The 21219-nt window shown below is 59.4% G+C and overlaps 1 protein-coding gene across 1 annotated transcript; it reads left to right on the forward strand.

The window, feature by feature from the left end:
- Positions 1-357: 357 nt before the first annotated feature.
- On the forward strand, positions 358-19771 carry LOC102930921 (solute carrier family 2, facilitated glucose transporter member 9). Its single transcript, XM_037904588.2, has 12 exons — positions 358-616; positions 5458-5556; positions 6640-6800; positions 7225-7349; positions 7880-8025; positions 9765-9897; positions 10497-10684; positions 11176-11286; positions 12785-12886; positions 13488-13563; positions 16857-16984; positions 19438-19771. Exons 1-12 carry the CDS (start codon positions 572-574, stop codon positions 19675-19677), a joined length of 1554 nt encoding a protein of 517 aa, XP_037760516.1. The 5' UTR covers positions 358-571; the 3' UTR covers positions 19678-19771.
- Positions 19772-21219: the final 1448 nt, after the last annotated feature.

Here is a 21219-nt window from a genome sequence, read left to right on the forward strand (position 1 = left end):
CCTGCTCCTCCCGCTGCCTGCAGTCCAGGGCACAATCCACAGGCAGCTCCTTCAGCCCGGTGCCTTTGACGGGACCTCAGCCGGGGGCACCGAACAAGCTGCTGAAGAAGCCGGTGGCGGCCGGCCACGTTCTCCAGGGCAGATCTCCCCGGGGCTGCCCCGGTGCCCGGAGGGTTAAATGTGGAAGGGTCCAGCCCCTCTGACTAATGGGCTGCAACATCTCCCTCCTCCCGAAAGGCAAAGCAAATCACTTTAGCTGTCATGTGATTCCCTTCTGCCCTGCAGGGCTGAACTGAGGGCACCGTGCCCCACCTCGCCCCGTTGGGTCGGCTGCCGCCGTGCAAGGCCTCTCGCCTCTTCTGCCCATCAATCAAGCGGGGAGGCCCCAGGGCCCACCTCTCCCTGGCCAGGAATCCTCCAATGGCCTCGCGGGCATCGAGCGATTCCCCCCCTCCCTCTGATTTTTCCTCCCTGCTTTAAAAAAAGTCAAATAAAGTAAGTGCTGAAATGAGCGAGAGGGCTGCAGTCAGGCGGCCCCATCCTCTGCCTCTCTAGGGCCTGCATCGCCCCGATGGAGGGGAAACCTGCCCTGCACGCCCACCGACGGATCACCGGGGTGAGTGACCTGGCTGGGGGAGGGGGGCTCCTGGGCTTCCCTGCCAGGCCCCAGCCCACCCACTGCCTCCCTGCCAGGCTCTCTGCACCGGCCGGCTGCCCCGGCTGGCGTTCCGGGTGGGATTAGGGGGATTAGACCTGCACGCGACTTGGGCAACCTGGAGCCGGCTGCAGCTCCCAGCTACCGTTCCTGGGGCCGGGGCAGCGCAGGGATGTCGGCCACTGGGCTGGCATAACCCCCCTGCTTTGAGGGTTTGGGGGGGATATCTCAATTTGTCAGGACTGTGGGTTCTGTCCCAGCTCTGGGAGGGGAGTGGGGTGTAGTGGTTAGGGGGAGGGGCTGGGAGCCAGGACTCCTGGGTTCTATCCCGGCTCTGGGAGGGGTGTAGTGGTTAGAGCGGGGGTGCTGGGAGCCAGGACTCCTGGGTTCTCTCCCAGCTCTGGGAGGGGAGTGGGGTCTAGTGGTAGGGGGAGGGGCTGGGAGCCAGGACTCCTGGGTTCTATCCCGGCTCTGGGAGGGGTGTAGTGGTTAGAGCGGGGGCGCTGGGAGCCAGGACTCCTGGGTTCTATCCCAGCTCTGGGAGGGGTGTAGTGGTTAGAGCGGGGGCGCTGGGAGCCAGGACTCCTGGGTTCTATCCCAGCTCTGGGAGGGGAGTGGGGTCTAGTGGATAGGAGGAGGGGCTGGGAGCCAGGACTCCTGGGTTCTATCCCAGCTCTGGGAGGGGAGTGGGGTCTAGTGGTAGGGGGAGGGGCTGGGAGCCAGGACTCCTGGGTTCTATCCCGGCTCTGGGAGGGGTGTAGTGGTTAGGGGGAGGGGCTGGGAGCCAGGACTCCTGGGTTTTATCCCGGCTCTGAGAGGGGTGTAGTGGTTAGAGCGGGGGCACTGGGAGCCAGGACTCCTGGGTTCTATCCCAGCTCTGGGAGGGGAGTGGGGTCTAGTGGTTAGAGCAGGGGGGGGCTCCTGGGTTCTAGTCCCATCTTTGCTGTGGACTCACTGCGCAATGCTGAGGCAGACCTGGTACTGCTCGGTCCTGTGACATCCCTGGCTACGAGCCAGGACCAACACTGGGCTGTGTCCTGGGGGGTGCGAGGGTTCGCTCACTCTCGGGAAGCAGTTGCACTAAGGAGAAGTTGCTGCCCCGGGGAGCAATAGGCAGCTTCGTGGCGGAGCCTCCCAGGCAGGCGAGGCCCGTGTCAGGCCCGGCATAGGCTGGGCTGGGGGCGCTGCAGGCCCATGGCCGGAGGGTCCCCAGAAAAACGAGGTGCAGCCGGTGGGGTCTTTCAGGGACCCCCAGTTTCACCCAACTTTGTTGTACTGCCCCCCGCTCCCTGGTTCTGCATGGCCTCATTGGGGAGCAGTGAGCAAACCCCCCATTCCTGCGCAGCGACCAGCTGGTTCCAAAGGGACCCCCGCCCCCCTTCCCAGACCCGCCGACTGAAGCGGGGCGCTGCCCAAGGTCGGCCCGGTCCCCGTTCACACCCGCTAGCTGCTGGGACTTGGGGATGGGCCTGGCTAGAACTGGGGTGAGGGGATTAAAAGTGACGGCTGAAGGAACTTGCTCCCCCTTCCCCCTCCCCCAGCCCTATTGGCATCTCCCACCCCTTTCACCAGGCCGAGTTAAACAAGGGACCCCCCCCGCAACTTTTGGGCTTCTCCACAAAGGGCCAGAGGGAGGCGCTGCTGAGCCAGGCCCAGTTCTCCCCGCAGGGTGGCTGCAGAGCTAGGGAGTTTTATAACCGAGGCAGAGAGACAAAAACGGGGCGGGAGAAAGCGACAGAGAAACACTGGGGGGGGGGGGGGGAAGAGGGGGCTGGAAAATGCCCAGCGAGAGAGAGACTGGGAAAGAGGAGGTGTTTTCAGGCAGAAAGGCCAGTGAGCACCGCCCGCTCCCCAACTGTCTAGGTCAGTGGTTCTCAACCTGCGGCCCGTGGGCCGTTTGCGGCCCATATGACATCCTCAGGGCCATACAGCCGGTCCTGGATGCGGCCCACAATGGTCAATAGGTTGAGAGCCGCTGGTCTAGGTGAAAGGTGGCGAAGCTGAGAGACGGGCAGAGGCCGTAGGGCGCACGCTGCGATTATCCAGCCGCGCATCCCAAACAAAGCCCGTCGGTGCCAGTTTTCCAGGGCGAGTCCAGCCGTGCGCTCGCTGGTGAGATTTGTCTGCCAAGCCCCTCAGGAGGCAAACGGGCGCCTGCAGAAACAGCCCAACTTCGAGGCACCGGAGGCTCTGAAGCGCCAGGGTTTGGAAGCTGGATTTCGAGGGCTGCCCAGCTCCCATCGCAGGAGAGAACCGGCATGTGGGGGGGGGGGGGGCTGCAGCTGCGCTCCCCTGGCAGGGGGGCACGGAAGGCCAGCGTGGGGGGAGCGGTGGGATGGCACTGAGCGGGTGAGGGTCAGGGGAGCGCCGGTGGCTCGAACACGATCCAGTGGCTGGAAGTTGAAGCTGGGACTGGAAACAAGAAGTACATTTTGAACAGTGAGCGTGGCGGCGGGGGCAGCCTGGGGTGATGGTGGTGCTGGGCCATTGCAGGGCAATGCAGTGACAGGACGCCTTCCCAGGGCGTGGGGACCATGCCACCCTGCCCTCTGTTGCTTTTTGATCCTGGGCAGGAGAGGAACTCAGCTGGCCACCCCCTTTCTCCATTCTGCCCGCTGGGGCGGGTTCCTTTCCTGCCTCGCTGCCCTAGCTGCACCAGGCGGGCACAACTGGGCGGGTATGGTTGATGCTGCTGCTCTGAAGCCTCTGCTGGGCCGTGTTGCCCATGGCCTGTTGCCGCGTGACGTCTCCTCGTGGGTGTCTGGCATCATCTTCAATCTGGACCAGTCCCTAGGTCCTCAGACCCAGGCTTTGGCTAGGCCTCGCTGATTCTTTCTGCAGCTATCCCCGAGCTACGGCCCTGCCCAGCCGCCCACACAGCGAAACGCTTGGCCGGGTTCTCCGCCTCTCGCAGCTCGATTGTTGCCACTGTGCTAGGTGCTGTACATACAACAGTCCCCGCCCCCCAGGAGATTACAATCACCATTGACCAGACAGACAAAAGGTAGGTGAACCCCATTTTACAGAAAGCGGAACGAGGCCCAGAGACATTGACTTGCCCCTGGTCACCCCAGGATGTCTTTGCACCTTGCGGGGGGGGGACCCCAGTTCTTGTCTGACCTGTAACAGGTTACACAGAGCTGGGCTTAGCGCGCAGATCTGCTGAGTTCCAGCCCAGTACCTGAACCCCCAGCCCAGCCTGTCTGCTCCCTCCTGCCCTTTCTCCAGTGCCTGATGTTCCTTGGCCAGCGGTGCTGAGCCCTGCGGCTTTCAACAAAGCTATCGGCAGGCCCAGCGCCCCCCACCCTCCCCCACCAAAACTCAGCCCCTGGTGTCTAGGCCTCAGACTCAGCTCTGTCCCCAGGTGTCCGGTGATGCCCCCCCTCCCTGCGAGGGACGGAGGGTCACTGTCTAATGCACATCCCTCACTGGGGAAAGGTTTCGCCGCGCACTCTGGTCTTGCCCGCTGGGGCTGGGCTCAGCCCGTCTTCTGCAGCGAGCTCTGTAATCGGTGTCGTCCTCAGCACCTTCCTTCAAGGCCATAAAGCTCCGCTAACAGCTGCCCTGGTTGTTGAATTCTCCAGCCAAAAGGCCCTTTCGTGCACCACGGTTCTCTGAGGTACAAAGTGTGCGTCAAACCCCGCCGGAGCCCTACCACTGTCTTCGGTAAAGGGGAACGGTTAAAAGACAGGCTCTGCCTGCTCCCCGCAGCGTAGGCTAGTGAGCGAACAGGGATGGCTTCGGTTTCCTGCTGGAGTTCAGCTGCAGGGTGATATCTTGCAGGGTGCAGGTCCAGTCTGCCCACTCGGCCGTGCGGCTCTCTGGGGCCTGGAAGGAGTGGCTCCTTGGGGGAATCCATCTGCCTTCGGGACTCCCCCCCACCCTTCCATTTGCAGCCTTTGCTGCTACTTTCCTTCTCTTTCTGTTCTCCGCCCGCGAGGCGGCCTTTACTTCTGACGCCATGTCATGTGTCCGATATGGGCTGATGACTGGGCTTCCAGCCCAGAGAGAGACCCCAGGTTCTTTCATGCAGTGCCAGGGCAAGCTGTTGCATGCTCAGAGAAGCTATGAGAGAGGCAGGGTGCGGGGAAGGAGTATCTTTTATCGTACCAACGTCTGTGGGTGAGAGAGACGCGCTTGTCTCTCTAATAGCCTGGGCCTGACACGGCTCTGCCACCACGTACGTCGCACACGGCGCCAGCCCATGGCTGACCAGTGTAGCACCGCTGAGCACTCGGTTACTAGAGTCCCTGAGAGAGCCCAGCCCACGACAGACCAAGCCCAGAGCCTTGCATGGGACCCGGGAGTGAGCTTATGGGGCAGGGGAGCTTCCTGGGCCTCGGGGGCACTCCAGCTGGGCTGCCAGGCATCGCTTTGGCTGCAGCCAGGTCAGGCGGCCACAGTGAAAGCTGGGAGAAGCTGGAGCCGCGTTGGGTGCATGGGAGCATCTGGTTTTCACCACAGGGTGACCTGTGGCCAGAGACCCTCGACTGGCGGTGGGATTGGAGCTCCAGCTGCTCCTCCTCACTGCCCTTTCCCCGGGGCCCAGCGGGAGCCAGGTGCCCCCCATCCTGCAGGCAGGAGCTCCTGTGCTGGGCGCACAAGGGTGGAGAGATGAGACACACACACCACCCTCCCCCCCCCCCCGCAGCTCATCTCACTTGTGACCTCGCAGAGAGGGGCTGGGTGCAGGGCGGGGAGAGCAGCTCGCGGCTCTGCCGTCTTCCCCCTCCTGCCGGGGCCGCGTCAGACCCCTGGCCAGGGCTGCACTGACGCCTGCTCGTGTCTCTCCTCTCTCCCAGCACCTCACCTTTCCACTGCTCGCCGCCACCCTGCTGGCTTCCTTCGGCTCCTCCCTGCTTTACGGCTACAACCTGGCAGTGGTGAACTCGCCGGCTGTGGTAAGAGCTGTGTCCGTCTGTCTGTCTTTGCGGGGGAAAGTCGCTCCCTCCCCGGACTGGGAAATCCTAAGCCAGGCAGATACCTTGACCCAGCGGGTCTCCAGCAGGCAGATGAATTATACTGACCGCGGTGCGGCCACCTCTGGGGTGTTAAGCAGCAGGCCTAGGGGCAGGAAAAGAGAGGCAGCATCCAGGTGACGCTGCGGGGAGAAACGAGGGGATCAGGACGGGATCACCTGAGCCGGGAGGATGCCCTGCTCACACCCCGACTCTGACGAAACGCCCCATGGGAACTTTACCCACCACGACCGGGCAGGACCAACGTTTACCCACCCCCACAGCGCCCCCTAGCACCATGGCTTAGCGCTGACGTGGAAGGAAGAGCCTCCCCTTACTAATTACCTTTGGGAAGTTCTCTGGTGCTAACAGGTTGGATCACAAAGCATCGTGGGGTCAGATCAGGGGCTTGGTAACCCAGCCCCCCCGGCACAGGGAGCAGCAGAGCGGGTTGAAGTTTTCCCAGGAGAACGGTTTTGCCGTTTTGTCGAAATCTAAACTTCCCAGGGAAACGTGTCCTTTTTGACGACGTTTCACAGGGAAAAGACTGTGAAGCCACGCGTCGGCCCCGGTCGGACTGTTCGCTTTGACCTCGCCAGAATGGCCCGTTTCCGTTGGTCATCTGGAAACCGTTTTGATCTGAAATCCGAGGTGGTTGTGGACAATATCAGATAACTTGGAAGGGAAGCTCGCGGCGTTGCTAAAACGGGAGGTTTCGGCGGACCCGACACGATGTATTTCCCGGAATTCCCTGGCGCAGGACATTTTGAAATTGGCTGTTTTCGTTCCTGGTTTGGAATGGAAGTGAAGTTTGAAATGTTGGGATTTCCCGCCCCCCAAATCCTGCATTTCAAGCCGCTCTGGTGCGAGGGGAAGCGGGACCAGCTCTCTGAGGTGCTGAGAGTGGAAGCCCTGAAATGATCAGGAGCTGGGTGTGTTACAGACACATTCAAAGACCCCGCAGGGCCGGCAATCCAAGCGCCGTGGGCACCCCGCTCTGCTAGCCCCCGTCTCTCTGCCTTGCAGCACATAAAGGCCTTCTACAACGCCACCTGGTCCCGGCGCTCTGGGCAGAGCCTGAGCCAGGAGCTACTCACCGTCATGTACTCGCTGACCGTCTCGGTCTTCGCCCTGGGGGGGCTGGTGGGCTCGTTTCCAGTCGGGATGCTCGTCACTCGATACGGGAGGTAAGACGGGTGCAGGAGGGGGGCAGGACAGGGGGCCCATAGGGGGTGCACCCGTAGCCTGGCTAGAGGAAATAGAGGGGAGGATGGTGGCTTGTCTGCCCCGGTGCCAGTCATGGGGTGCCCGCCTCTAGACCAGATGGAGCAGGGGGATGCCCAGCAAATGGAGCCAGCAGCATTAAGCCCTGCCAGAGACAGCGGAGAGGAGAAGCCAGCCTGACACATGCCCCACTCTTATGGGGGCAGGGAGAGCTGCCAGGAATGCCCCCCCCCCCAAGCTCCCCATGGGGCTGGGATGGAGAAGAGCAGGGAACGGCTGTTGGATGGAGGAAGAGAGAGCACGGAGCATCCTGCGGGGGCGTCATGCCCTGCAGAAGGGGGGCCCATGCCAGGTGGAGGGCTGATGTCCTGCCTGCCCCCCTGCTAGGAAGGGCACCCTTGTGCGGAGCACGCTGCTCGTCTTCCTGGCCGGCTTTCTGATGGGCTTCAGCCGCTACCTGGAGTCGCCCGAGATGGTCATGGCTGGCCGCTTCGTCATGGGGCTGCATTCAGGTAACGCCCTGCGTGGGCTGCCCCACCACCTCCCAGGGGCTCTGCTTGGCTCCGGCACCCAGCCAGGCCCGCCTCGGCGCTGGCCCTGCTCCACCCCTCGCTAACCCAGCGCCGGGCGGGTTTGCATCTCCCTCTGCGGCAGGAACGGGACCCGCCGGTGCCAGCCCAGACGCGCACGTGGCCGCGGCTCTGTCCGGCATGGGGTTGGGCTGCTGCACGGGCGGGAGGAGGGGGGCAGGACGGACCCGCTGGGGCAGTGCCCTCCTGGGGGTCAAAGTGGCTCATGACCAAGAGGGGTGTCCCGGGATTGAACAGCCAGCCCCAGGGCATTCTGGGAGGAGAGGAGCTTGGCTGGAGCCTGCCCGGGGAGCTGCCTCTCCGTCCCAGTTGGGGTATTGGGTCTAGGGGGGATCCAGAGGGGGCCCTGCCTGGTGCCCAGTGTGACTCCAATTCCCTCCCCCACCGCCTCCACATCCCGCGTGGCTGCTCCTTGCCTTGCACCCCTCCCCCCATCTCCTTCTCCCCCCCAGGTATCTGTCTCAGCGCGGTGCCCATGTACCTGGGAGAAATCGCCCCCAAGACCCTGCGTGGCTTCCTGGGCCTGGTGCCCAGCATCTTCATCTGCCTGGGGGTCTTCTCCGCTCAAGTCCTGGGCCTGCCGGAGCTGCTGGGGGAGGTCAGTGCTGCTGAAATGCCCCTGAACCGCTGCTGCTTCCTCCCAGCCCCCAGCCCCCGTGAGCTCCGGCCCCGCGGGAGGGTGGCCAGGGAGGGGGGCGTCTCCTGGGGGTCTCCAGGGTCCCCTGTCCGCTGTGCAAAGCGCTACGCTTGGGGAGGAAAGATCACATGCACAGCTGTGCACGGGGCCTGCCTGGTTCTGCAGCTGGGCTGCTCTGACAACGATCTCAGGGTTCCAGGGGCTCTGCCAAAGAGGCTGAGATCAGGCCGGGGAGTATTAACTGGGTGGCCGTACGTCCCATCCGGGATGTGATCGTCTTGCTCGGCTGGAGTCCTGTGTCCAGTTCCAGGTGCCGCACTTTAGGAAAGCGGGGGAGTCCAGCGGAGAGCAGCAGAAAGGATCGAAGGTTTGGAAAGGCTGATCTCTGAGGAAAGGTTAAAACCCTGGGCATGTGTAGTCTGCAGACAGGAGGGCTGAGGGGGATCTGGGTACAGACTGCGCATCTGTGAAGGGCTGGTACCAAGGCGACAGGGATCAATTGTTCTCCATGTCCACTGAAGGCAGGACAAGAAGCAATGGGCTTAATCCGCAGCAAGCTAGATTTAAATTAGACATTAGAATCAAAGAATATCAGGGTTGGAAGGGACCTCAGGAGGTCATCTAGTCCAACCCCCTGCTCAAAGCAGGACCCATCCCCAACTAAATCATCCCTGCCAGGGCTTTGTCAAGCTGGGCCTTAAAAACCTCTAAGGATGGAGATTCCACCACCTCCCTAGGTAACCCATTCCAGTGCTTCACCACTCTCCTAGTGAAAAAGTTTTTCCTAATATCCAACCTAAACCTCCCCCACTGCAACTTGAGACCATTGCTTCTTGTTCTGTCATCTGCTACCACTGAGAACAGTCTAGATCCATCCTCTTTGGAACCCCCTCGCAGGTAGTTGAAAGCAGCTATCAAATCCCCCCTCATTCTTCTCTTCTGCAGACTAAATAAGCCCAGTTCCCTCAGCCTCTCCTCGTAATCATTTTCGTTGCCCTCTGCTGGACTCTCTCCAATTTGTCCACATCCCTTCTGTAGTGGGTGGCCCAAAACTGGACACAACACTCCAGATGTGGCCTCCCCAGTGCTGAACAGAGGGCAATAATCACTTCCCTCGATCGGCTGGCAATGCTCCTACTAATGCAGCCCAATATGCCGTTAGCCTTCTTGGCAACAAGGGCACACTGCTGACTCATATCCAGCTTCTCGTCCACTGTAACCCCCAGGTCCTTTTCTGCAGAACTGCTGCCTAGCCAGTCGGTCCCCAGCCTGTAGCGGTGTATGGGATTCTTCCTTCCTAGGTGCAGGACTCTGCACTTGTCCTTGTTGAGTCTCATCAGATTTCTTTTGGCCCCATCCTCCAATTTGTCTAGGTCACTCTGGACCCTATCGCTACCCTCCAGCATATCTACCTCTCCCCGCAGCTTGGTGTCATCCATGAACTTGCTGAGGGTGCAGTCCACCCCATCCTCCAGATCATTAATGAGGAAAGGTTAAAACCCTGGGCACATGTAGTCTGGAGACAGGAGGGAAACGTTTCTAACTCTACGGTAGTTAAGATCTGGAATAGGCGCCCGAGGGAGGTTGTGAAATCCCATCACTGGAGGTGTCTAGGAAGGAGGTTGGACAAACACCCCTCAGGGGTGGTCTGGGTTGATTTGGTCCTGCCTGAGCGCATCTCCCTGCCTGGCTCGTTGCAGGATGGATACTGGCCGCTCCTCCTGTCCCTGGTGGTCATTCCCGCCCTCCTGCAGCTGCTGCTGCTGCACTGGTTCCCCGAGAGCCCCCGCTACCTTCTGATTGAGAAGAACAACATCCGGGGGGCCACGGATGGTGAGTGGAGCCCTCCTGGAGGGGGGGTGGCTGATGTATCCCCGAGGGCCAGGCTGCTCCCAGAACCGGGTGAGGGGGGATTAGGTCTTACTGTGTCCTACCCCGTCCCAAATCCCAAAGAGACACGTGATCCCGGCACTGCAGGCCCATGAGCCCCCGGACCAGATTCTGTGCTGGTGCAAATCAGCTACGGCTCTGCTGACCATCCAGAGCACTGCCTCCCCCTCCCGGCCCAGCCAGCTGCGGGAAGGCTCCTGCCTGCTCACCTCTCCAGGGTCCCGGCTTCAAGCCGCAGTCCGTTGTGCTGCAGAGGTGGCTGCATCCTCCCCCAGCCCTGACCCAGCAGAGGGGCGTCCTCTGTGCTGGGGCTGCTGACAGGGGAAGCCGGGGAGGGCCAGGTGCAGAGGGGCATTTCCCTCTTTGTTGCACCATAAAGTGTCTGGGCGCCTCCAACCCTCCTGACTTCAGCCGCACACCCTGGTGGGGCAGGGCCTGGCCTGTACAGATGGGAACTGAGGCACAGGGGCGCACAGCTGGGAATTGAGCCCAGATCGCCTGAGTCCCAGCCCAGTGCCTTAGCTTTGCACCACTCTCCCCAGCGCTGCGCTGGTTCCTGGGGAAGGACGACGTGCGGGACGTGCTGGAGGAGATGCAGGAGGAGCAGCGCTCGCTCTCCTCCGTGGAGACCATCTCCGCCTGGCAGCTCCTGCGGGACGGCTCCGTGCGCTGGCAGACCCTCTCCGTGGTGGTGATCAACATGGGCATGCAGCTGTCTGGGATCGATGCGGTAAGTGCTGCCAGGCCCATGCCCCATGCCCTGGAGGGGAGCTGCCCTCAGCCCCCCATGTCTCCGGCCCCAGAGGGGGGCTCCCCCAGGTCCCCCTGCACCTTCGGCCCTGGTGGGGAGCTCACCCCGTGCCCTGGAGGGGCTTCTGTCTCCCAAGAGCCTCCTGGCCCATTGACTCCTTGGCCTAGCAGGGAAATAGTCGTGCTGATCATGCAGCAGGCCCCTGCAATGGGGACCCTGGCCTAGGAGGAGCTAGGCTGAGCCCCCCCAGCTCGTCTCACCCAGAGCCAGCGAGCGTCCCTGGGTCGGAACAGCCTCCAGTCCCATCCCAAGGCAGGCTTAGAACCAGCGACCGGGGGGCTCCCGCCGTGCCATGGCCAGAGCCCCCGGGGTGCCCCCACCCCTGCTTGTGGTTCCTGAGTCCCGGGGGGGGCCTCTCTCCCCCGAGCCCCACCGCTGACCCCCTGCTCTCCCCCCGCCCCCCTCGGCAGATCTGGTTCTACACCAACACCATCTTCCAGCACGCCGGCATCCCGGGACCCGAGATCCCCTACACCACCGTGGGCACGGGCGCCATCGAGGTGCTGGCCGGCCTGCTCGGCGTAAGTGTCGCCGTGGCACCGGCAACATGGGGGGGGGGGTGACCCCCACTGAGCAGTGTTAACCGGGGTCGGGGAGGGGTCACAGTGGGGGGCTGGGAGGGGATGCAGGTGGGGGAGAGGGCACTGGGGAGGGGTCACAGCAGGTGAGTTGGGGGACAGGAGGCAGTGCAGGTGGGGGGAGGGGTCACAGTGGGGGAGATGGAGGTGGCAGGGGTGCAGGTGGGGGGAGGGGTCACAGTGGGCGAGGTGGGGGGGTGCTGGGGAAAGGGGTCCCAAGGGCTCATTCTGGCTATACTAACTTCAGTGGAACAGCCCATAATAACCCCTGTGAGCTGAGCCCGTCGCTGGGCGGGGGGGCTGGTTTACGGCTTTTCCCCTCAGTGCCCAGCCGGCTGAGCTAGGAGCCCCCTTGCCCCCGGCTCCACCCCAGCCTGGCTTAGCCGGAGAGTTGGCGCCGCGCTGGGCGGATTTACAGCCCTTGGCCCGTGGGATTCGCAGGGCGGGCGGCCCCCAAGTGGCCTGGCCTGGGTGAGCAGCAGCCCCGGGCAGGGACCCCAGCCCCTCAGCCCCCGGCCTCCCAGCAGCAAGCGGCCCCAGCCAGCGGGCAGGAGCTCAGCAGGCTGGCGGCGCCGGTGGGCTGATTGATCCGTGGCCCCCGATGGATGCGCCGAGATTGGGTCTAAAATTACAAGCATTTGTTCTGCTGCTGCGGCTGCTCCGGCTCCCCACGCCCGCCCCGTGCCCCAAAGCAGCGGCCTGCCTCCACTGGGCACTCGGGGCAGCTCAGGCCTGGCTGGGGCCAGCTTGGCCCCGCTGCTCCGGGTCACTTCTGCCCTGGGCCAAGGGATTCCAGCCCATGAGTGAAGGGGACAGGCGGCTGCTTCTCTGTCCCCTTTCAACATGCAAGGCCCTAGAAAGCCTGTGGCCCCTGCTCTAACCACTAGCCTGCCCTCCCTCCAGAGCTGGGAAAAGAACCCAGGAGTCCTGACTCCACCAGTGCCCCCAGCTCTAACCACTAGCCTGCCCTCCCTCCAGGGCTGGGAAAAGAACCCAGGAGTCCTGACTCCACCAGTGCCCCCAGCTCTAACCACTAGCCTGCCCTCCCTCCAGGGCTGGGAAAAGAACCCAGGAGTCCTGACTCCACCAGTGCCCCCAGCTCTAACCACTAGCCTGCCCTCCCTCCAGGGCTGGGAAAAGAACCCAGGAGTCCTGACTCCACCAGTGCCCCCAGCTCTAGCCACTAGCCTGCCCTCCCTCCCAGGGCTGGGGAAAGAACCCAGGAGTCTGAGAGGTTACCAGGTAAGTGTCCCATCCTCACCCTGAAGCTCTTGAGTCAGCCAATGAGAACTGGGTCTGGTGATGTCATATATTTGTGCTATGCGTTATTGACTGAGCGTGTTGTCGCTCTGTGCCCTGTGGGGCGGGTGGGTGTTGGGGGCTGGTGGGTCTCATGCCCTCTCCTGCTAACACGCCCGGTGCCGCTGGCCTTTCCCTGCAGTGCTTCACCATCGAGAAGCTGGGCCGGCGGCCGCTCATCATCATCGGCTTCTCCTTCATGGGCTTCTGCTGCGCCAGCATCACCTTGGCCCTGGTGCTGCAGGTAGGAGCGTCCCACCCCAGGCAGTGCTGGGGAGGCGCCTCGCCCTGGCACCTCCCTCTCAGACCAGCAGGGGCCAGGGCGCTAATCCCGGGTACTGCCCCCCCCCCCCCGCGAGCGCTGCTGGGCTCTCGCGTAGCCCCCGTCGGCTGGGCCCCTGTAGCCGGCTGTTTCGGGACACGCTGATGAGTTACATTGGAGTGAGGCTGGAGCAACCCACTGGCATCATTGCAGGGCAGCCGGGGGCCGGATCCTGCTCTGGGGCTCGAACCGTGAGAGAAGCTTCTTTAGCCAAAGCCACTTTGTGTCTGGTGCAGGCCGGGAGAGAGCTGGGTGCGAAGGGGGGCTGCGGGTCAGGAGTGAGGGGCACCGGCACAGCTGGGCGGGCAGGACTGGGAAAGCGTGGGGCTGTGGGTCGGGACTGAGGGGCACTGGCCGAGCTGTGTGAGGACTTTGCCTGGCATGTTGCAGCTGGTTTTCTCTCTCTCAGCCCTTCGGTTTCCCACAGAGCAGCTCCCCAAATTTGCTTTGCAAGGAGGCGGTAACTGGGCTGTTAGTCTAACAGCGTACAGCCACCCCCAGCTTCTGCACCTTCCCTCCCCAGGCTACGGTGCCCTGGATGCGCTACCTCAGCGTAGCTTGCGTCATCGGGATCATCGCTGGCTTCTGTATGGGACCAGGTGGGTGCCGGGGCCTCCCTTCTCTAAAACAAACAACGGAATGGCTGGGAGCTGCGTGTCGGGGCACCTGTGTGGAAGGAGGGAGCCTTAGACTGGACTAGCAGGCTGGGGGCTGCAGAAATCCAGCGAATTGGCAGAACTGGGTGGAAGAAACTTCCCAGATTCAGCAATGGCCCAAGTACATGAAGGGTCAGGATTTTCCTTCCTCTGAAACATCAGGTGACAGCACTGATGGGGACCGGGCCATTGAACTGACCCACCAGCGCTGGATACAGCGTGGTCGGATGCACCGTGCCGGATTTGGTAGCCCAGTGGTTTGATCTGGTAGGGTAGGACGTGGCAGACTTGTCTGGGCCAATGGTGGGACCAAAGATGCAAGGTCCTGGGATGAGACCCTCCCACACCCAGATCCAGGGAGGGCTGCGATGAGATTGCTCCCCTCCATATCCCCCCCTACATTTAGCAAACTCCTCAAGACCCTTCTGCACATGCTAATAAACTTCTCTTACTTACTTAGTAGGCGAATGGTTTTCCACCTTTAAATAAGCGTGGAAGTGAGAGCTCCCTAAAAATGATGAACGAGGCCTGGAATGGTTTACCCAACTGATGTATGAGTGGGGCTGCCAACAGATCTATAATTCATTCTCAGCCCAGAATTTATTTGCTGTAATTACATCTTTAATTAGGGTTTTAATGGCTCATTGTTCACAAACAATGATGAATCGGACTTAAAAATACATATATATATATATATATTTATTCCTGGCGAGCTGTGAGTAACGGTCCATCAGGGGCTGCTTTTCCCCATGTGAAATTTTTTTTGCATTAAGTATCTTCATTAAAGCAAAAAGAAAAGGAGTACTTGTGGCACCTCAGAGACTAACCAATTTATTTGAGCATAAGCTTTCATGAGCTACAGCTCACTTCATCGGATCCAATGAAGCGAGCTGTAGCTCGCGAAAGCTTATGCTCAAATAAATTGTTAGTCTCTAAGATGCCACAAGTACTCCTTTTCTTTTTGCGAATACAGACTAACACGGCTGCTACTCTGAAACCTTTACTAAAGCAGTGCATATGATTGCTTTCCTACTCTGGGAGGTTCTGGTCAAACCATCATGGTTAATATCATAACTGTACATATTGCAACAAACTCAAAGTCCCCTAGCTACTCAGGGCTTCAGGGCAACCCTGGGGATAGAACTGGCCTCTCGTGCTCCAAAAGCACAGGCCCCAACGCTTGAGTGAAAGGAGAATCTCCCTCAATTATTATCAGTATAGGGCAGATGAGACACAGTGGAACAGTTATGAGTTCACACACTAGATGGCAATGGTGCATAAAGCCCCATCTTTTCTCTATGGTATTTTTCAATTCTTTTGAAATACTGTTTGAATTAATATCTTGTGGTATCTGGATGTCTCAAATTGCTTTCCCCATGGGGTTGGATACAGGGTCAGTAATAGGATGCAGTCTTTCACCTTTAAGTAGCCAGTTCAAATCCAGCCACAGGTAAGCAGTGTCCAGCCGCCCTCACCTGGAATGAACAAGTGGTCTCAGCCCAGTTCTTGGTGGACAAATTGGGCCAGTGAAAAATTTCCCATCAAAACTATTTTTCAACAGCAATTCGTAGAGCTGATCAGAAAATGGTATTTCCATCCCACAGGAAATTCCAACCTCTGATAAAATTTGTTTTTGTCCTGAATTGGGCTAAAAAGTTGGACTGTTTCACCAAATGAACCATTCCAAAATGTTGTATTTGAAAACACCGAAAACACCTTATCAAAATGTTTCAGTTGAATAATGTTAGGTTTCAGAGTAGCAGCCGTGTTAGTGAGCTGTAGCTCACAAAAGCTTATGCTCAAATAAATTGGTTAGTCTCTAAGGTGCCACAAGTCCTCCTTTTCTTTTTTTGAATAATGTTGTTAATAATTTTATATATATGTAAGTCTAAACAAAAGTTGGAATGAAACAGAGTCGAAAGGACACACTCCTTTGGATTTTGAATAGTTTCTAAACTTTTTTGCAGTAAACTGGTCCATCAAAAAAAAAAATTTCAACCAGATCTAAAAATTGCATTTTCTACAACAAAAACTTCATGAAAAGCGTCTGCTTTCTGCAGAAAACTTAGATTTTTCATCAGCAAATGGAAGAGCTGAAACCCAAACTATTTCAGCTGTGAAATCCTGCCCCGGTGTCTCATGGGAGTTACAGTTCAGTTGCCCCATGGCCCCTTTCTCCTCTATGGGCTCAACTCCTCAGCTGGACTACATCTCCCATGGTGCACTATGGCCAGGGACTCCCAAGATGCACCACCTGCCCTCCAAAAGGTGAGGCCATGGTGCATTATGGGAGATGGAGTCTGACAAGGGAAACTGGCTTATAGAGGAGAATGGGTGCATGAGAGACCTGTACTTCAACTCCCATAAGGCAACGCGATGGAATTTCCAAATTGAATTATTTCAGTTTTCGAACTTTGGCCAAAAATCAAAATTTTAAGTGGAAAAGTTTGATTAAAAGGATTTTTCATTTTCGTCAAATTTTTCTGCCGAAGAACAAACATGTTGTGACCGGCTCTCTGGACCAGCTCCCCCGCAGCCCAATCAGCCACCTCATTAGCAGCCTCAGCAGAGCGGCCCAGCCCCGGGGCTGAGCTGGGGTGCATTGGTGGGGGATGGGGAAGCTTGCCCGGCAGTAGTCCAGACTGTACCTGCTCAATCGCTGGAGCCCGTTAGTCTCCAGGGCACCTTCGCCAGGGACCAGCCTGGCGCTTGGGGGCAGCGGCTGTGTGATGCGTGAGCCATGTCTGGTTCTGGGAGGGGCAGGGCGCTGTGCTGGGGATTGCAGAGTCGCTGGAGAAACCCGTGTTTTCTCACCAAGGGCCGCTCCCCTATGGGCCCCGGAAAGGCACTTGCACAGCAGCTAGAGACTTGACCAGCCAGTTCGGCAGGCTGCTGGACCCCCAGTGGGGCAGGCCCTGGGGGCGGAGAGGGAGAGAGAGGGTCCCGATTCTGAGATCACTCACACGCCTTCCAGTCCGGAGTACTCCTGGTTCACGCCCCAGACCCTGGGTTTCACCTTGGCCTTTTCCTGGGAGGCTCCAGGCTGGCACCTGGCTACTGAAGCTCTTTACCCTCTTCCCCCACCGGATGCAGCCCAGAGGCGTCTGTGGGACTCGAGCCCCCTGGCACGTGGTCTCCTCATGGGCACTCGCCGCAGAGACCGCTAACCCTCTCGTTGCTGGATTGCGATCCCATGCCAGCATACAAGGCGTTTAACCCACCTCTCACCCACCCAGCTGGTGTTCCCTTCCTGATGACCGCGGAGCTCTTCAAGCAGTCGCACCGCCCCGCTGCCTACATCGTGGGGGGGTCCCTGAACTGGCTCTCCAACTTCACCGTGGGCTTCGTCTTCCCCTTCCTACAGGTAATGACCAGCCATGGGTGTGGCCTGGGGTAGCACCCAGAAGCCCCAGTCAGGGATCAGGGTGCTAGGTGCTGTCCACGCACACTGGAAGATGGTCCCTGCCTCAGATAGCTAACAGCCCACCCATAGACGAGAGGTGGATACAGACAGATGGAGGAGCATGAGGGAATAATAGGATGAAATCAGAGGGCAGCAAGTTTTTAACAAGCCCAGTGAAAGACGGTCTCATGCCACATGTTGTTAACCTGAGGAACTCACTGCAGCAGGAGATGAAGTCCAGATAGATCACTTCTGCTGCACCCCACTGCCCCATACACTAGGCCTGTTACCCTTCACAGAAGGAAACTAGGTTGGTTGGGCATGATTTTTCCTTGACTGTAAAGTGCGACATTCCCCAGAGTACAATCGGGACCAATGAATAGCTGTGTCCCCTCAGTCCTCCAACCTGGGGGGTCCTTTACGCTGCTTTGCTCTGAGAGCTACCACTCCTGGTCTGCTCACATACAGCCTCCAGCATGCAAATCACTCCCGAGCCCCAGGTATACTGTCTGAGTGTCTTAGCCAGCCACTCATAAATTACACTGGAGAGCAGCACCAGCAAATTCCCAGTCCCAAACGCTCCCCAGAAATGTCTGGCTGGTACTGCCCGGCACCCTGCTGGACAATACAAGCTCATATAAAGTCTGTCATTTATTAATAGAAAATCATACACACCCTTCTTGCTACCTCAAATAGAGTTTCCCAAACACTTCAGTTCAAACACGTTGCTTTAGATCAAACAAAACAAGAAGTTTATTAACTACAGAAAGCGAGATTCTAAGTGATCACAAGTAATGAGGCATAAAAGTCAGAATTAGTTTCAAGAAAATAAAAGTAAAATGCAACTAATGCCAAACTTAACAAAACTAAATGAATCCAAAGCAAAGGTCACTCTCACGTGTCTCTTCAGTCCTACTCGCTGAACTCTTTTCAGGCAGGATCTCTCCCCCAGTCCAATGCTTCCTTGTTCTTCAGCTGTTGCTGATGCCAGGGGTAGAGCGAAAGGTAGAGGCGATGTAGTACACTTCTACTCCTTTGCTATAGTTCCTTCCCTTCTTTGGGAGTCATCTCCAGCCAAGGTTCAGGAGACAGAAAGTCTGTGTGGGTGGGAATGGCAAGCTGTTCCTTTGTCAAGATGTAGATTTTTTTTCACCCACACTCTCTTTCCTGCCAAAGAATGGCCATTTAACCAGGTGATGGCCCATTTAATCTGGTGGACACCTGGCCAAGGCATCAGCCAGCCTTTTGTCTGTGAGGGACTGGTTTGTGGCTGTTCCCCAGACTTAGAGCATGTCTTAGCAATACCATATGGTAGAATCTTATAACTATACACACAATGTTGCCACACACATTTTACCAGAACAATAATGATCAGCAAATTATGAGTTTTCAAATGATACCTTGCAAGCCATACTTTGTACAAGATTTATCATAGGGGTTCAGACTGTCACAAAGTCCATGCTGGCAATTCCTCATAACCCTACTATCCTCCAGGGGCTTAAAACTGATTGTTTAATAATCTGTTCAGTATCTTTCTAGGTCTTGAAGTTAGGCTGACTGGTCTGTAATTGCCTGGGTCCTCTTTATTCCTCTTTTTGAAGATAGGTTCTGTGTTTGTCCTTCTTCAGTCCTCTGGGACTTCCCCCATCCTCCCTCAGTTCTCTCAAAAATAGCAGCTAATGGGGCAGAGATTGCTTCAGCTAGCTCCTTAAGTACCCTGAAGTGAACATCATCAGGCCATGCTGACTTGAATACCTCAACTTTTACCTCGTTAACCTGTTCCTTCCCAGTTCTGGCTCAAGATCCTTCCCATGTTGTTAATAATAAGCGTGTTAAGCAGCTGGTCACCATTCACCTTCTGCGTGAAGAAAAATATCCTCGGGGGGAGCGTTCTCATGCTACAGGGGTCTCTTCAAGGGGCAGAATTAAACCACTGGCCAGGGACATCATGGGGGAGGCTCCACCTTTCTCTCTATCGGGTTTGCCCTACCTGGCCTCCTCACCTTGGGGCAAGGGCCCCACCTGTGGGAATGGACTTCTCCTGGCAGCCAGTCCCGTCCAGCGGGTCAGTGCCAGCACCCCATTGCGCACATGAGGAATGGAGGCACAGAGCAGCTAAGTGACTAGCCCATGGTCACGCATGGAAACTGTGGCGCAGCAGGGCCTTGAACCCAGGTCTCCTGAATCCTGGCCCAACATCCTACCCACACGCCCAGCCTCCCCCTGGAATTGTAAGGCACCAGCCCCTGCTGAAGGGGAGGTGCCTGAGGCTCAGTGGGGCGGTGGAACAGCCCCGTGGGGTGGGAGGCAGGGAACAGGACTAGGGGCACGAGTGGGCTGGTGGGATGCAGTGCTAGGTGGGCCCGGGGCCAGCTGGGAATCCCTTCTGAGGCCGCGTTCTCTCGTTGCTCCAGATGTCAGCTGGCGCCTTCTGCTACCTGGTGTTCTGCGGCGTCTGTGTGCTGGTGGCCCTTTACGTCTACGTCGTCATCCCCGAGACCAAGAACAAAACTTTCATGGAGATCAACCAGATCTTCGCCACCCGCCACCCCTTCCTCGCTGCCCCGGCCGGCGCCGTCAAGATGGTCCCGCTCGGCGGTTACGGGGCCCTGGAGAACAGCTCCCTGGAGCTCTCGGGATCCAGCCGGGAGTGACCCACTCTTCTTCCCCCTGTTGTAGCACCCCAGCCCTGGCGGGTCAGGCCGGGAGGGGGGCTGGGCTCAGATGGGGGTGGGGGGTGGTTGCTGAGGCTGCAGATTAATTCCCTTCCTTTAACCTCTTCCCGCCTGGCTCGGTCCCAAAGGCCGTGAGCGGTCGGTGGGGTTGGAGGCATCACGGGTGTGAGGGTCGCTGGGCCCAGGCTCTGTCCCTCCCCACCCCACCAGTTGCTTTCTCCTCCAGGAGTCCCAGGGCAGCTGCTCCAGGTCGCTGCTCTCCGGCCCTGCAGGGCATCGGGCCTGGATCACCCTGCACCTGCCCTGCATGGCGGAGTCGGTGCCAGCCTGGGGCGAAGAGCCAGCAGGCTCAGCGGCGGCCCGCTGTCCCCGTGGTTGGGGAGAACCCCTGCTCCCCCCACGGCCTCGGCTGCCCCGGCTGGGAGCCGAGTGGGGGCTCATCCCTGGGCTCCAGCCTGGGCGTTGGAGTCTTTCCTCTCCCCACCACGAGCTCTCTGGGTTTTCCCCTTGGCACGGTGAGCCAGCGCCGTGGGTCAAGCAGCCGCAGCCGGCTCCGCCTCTGGAAGCGGTGACATCACCGCGGTGGGCAGGTGTTGATTGGCTGGTGCTGCCGGGGTGTCATTCCTGGAAGGACCGCCCTTGACAAGGCGGGACTTCTTGGAAGGCCCTGGGGCGGGGGGGAGGCGGATCCTGCCCGGGTCTTGGGTATGACGCCCAGGGGGAGGGAGGTCCCGGAGAATTTAATAAAGGAAATTACCTGTTCTCAGGCTGCCGTCGTGTGCGGTGCTGGGGGCGGGTCACGCCCTGGACCTGATTTGGGCTCCACAATCCCCAGAGCGGTTGTCTCATTAAACACGGAGATACGTCAGCAGATCTATGGAACGGGGCTGCGGGGCGGGATTGAGGGGCACCGGCAGTGCTGGGGGGGCGGGGAAGGAGGCCAGGGCTGCGATAGCAGATGGGCTGCGGGTCGGGATTGAGGGGCACCGGCAGTGCTGGGGGGGCGGGGAAGGAGGCCAGGGCTGCGATAGCAGATGGGCTGCGGGTCGGGATTGAGGGGCACCGGCAGTGCTGGGGGGGGGCGGAGAAGGAGGCCAGGGCTGCGATAGCTGATGGGCTGCGGGTCGGGATTGAGGGGCACCGGCAGTGCTGGGGGGGGGGGGGGTGGGAGGCCAGGGCTGCGATAGCTGATGGGCTGCGGGTCGGGATTGAGGGGCACCGGCAGTGCTGGGGGGCGGAGGGGCGGGGGGAGGCCAGGGGTGCGATAGCTGATGGGCTGCGGGTTGGGATTGAGGGGCACCGGCAGTGCTGGGGGCGGGGGCGGAGAAGGAGGCCAGGGCTGCGATAGCTGATGGGCTGTGGGTCGGGATTGAGGAGCACCGGCAGTCCTGGGGGGGCTGGGTGGGGAGGCCAGGGCTGCGATAGCTGATGGGCTGCGGGTCGGGATTGAGGGGCACCGGCAGTGCTGGGGGGGGCGGGGGGGGAGGCCAGGGCTGCGATAGCTGATGGGCTGCGGGTCGG

The sequence above is a fragment of the Chelonia mydas genome, chromosome 7 (genome assembly GCF_015237465.2).
Source record: "Chelonia mydas isolate rCheMyd1 chromosome 7, rCheMyd1.pri.v2, whole genome shotgun sequence".
Lineage (NCBI taxonomy): Eukaryota > Metazoa > Chordata > Testudines > Cheloniidae > Chelonia > Chelonia mydas.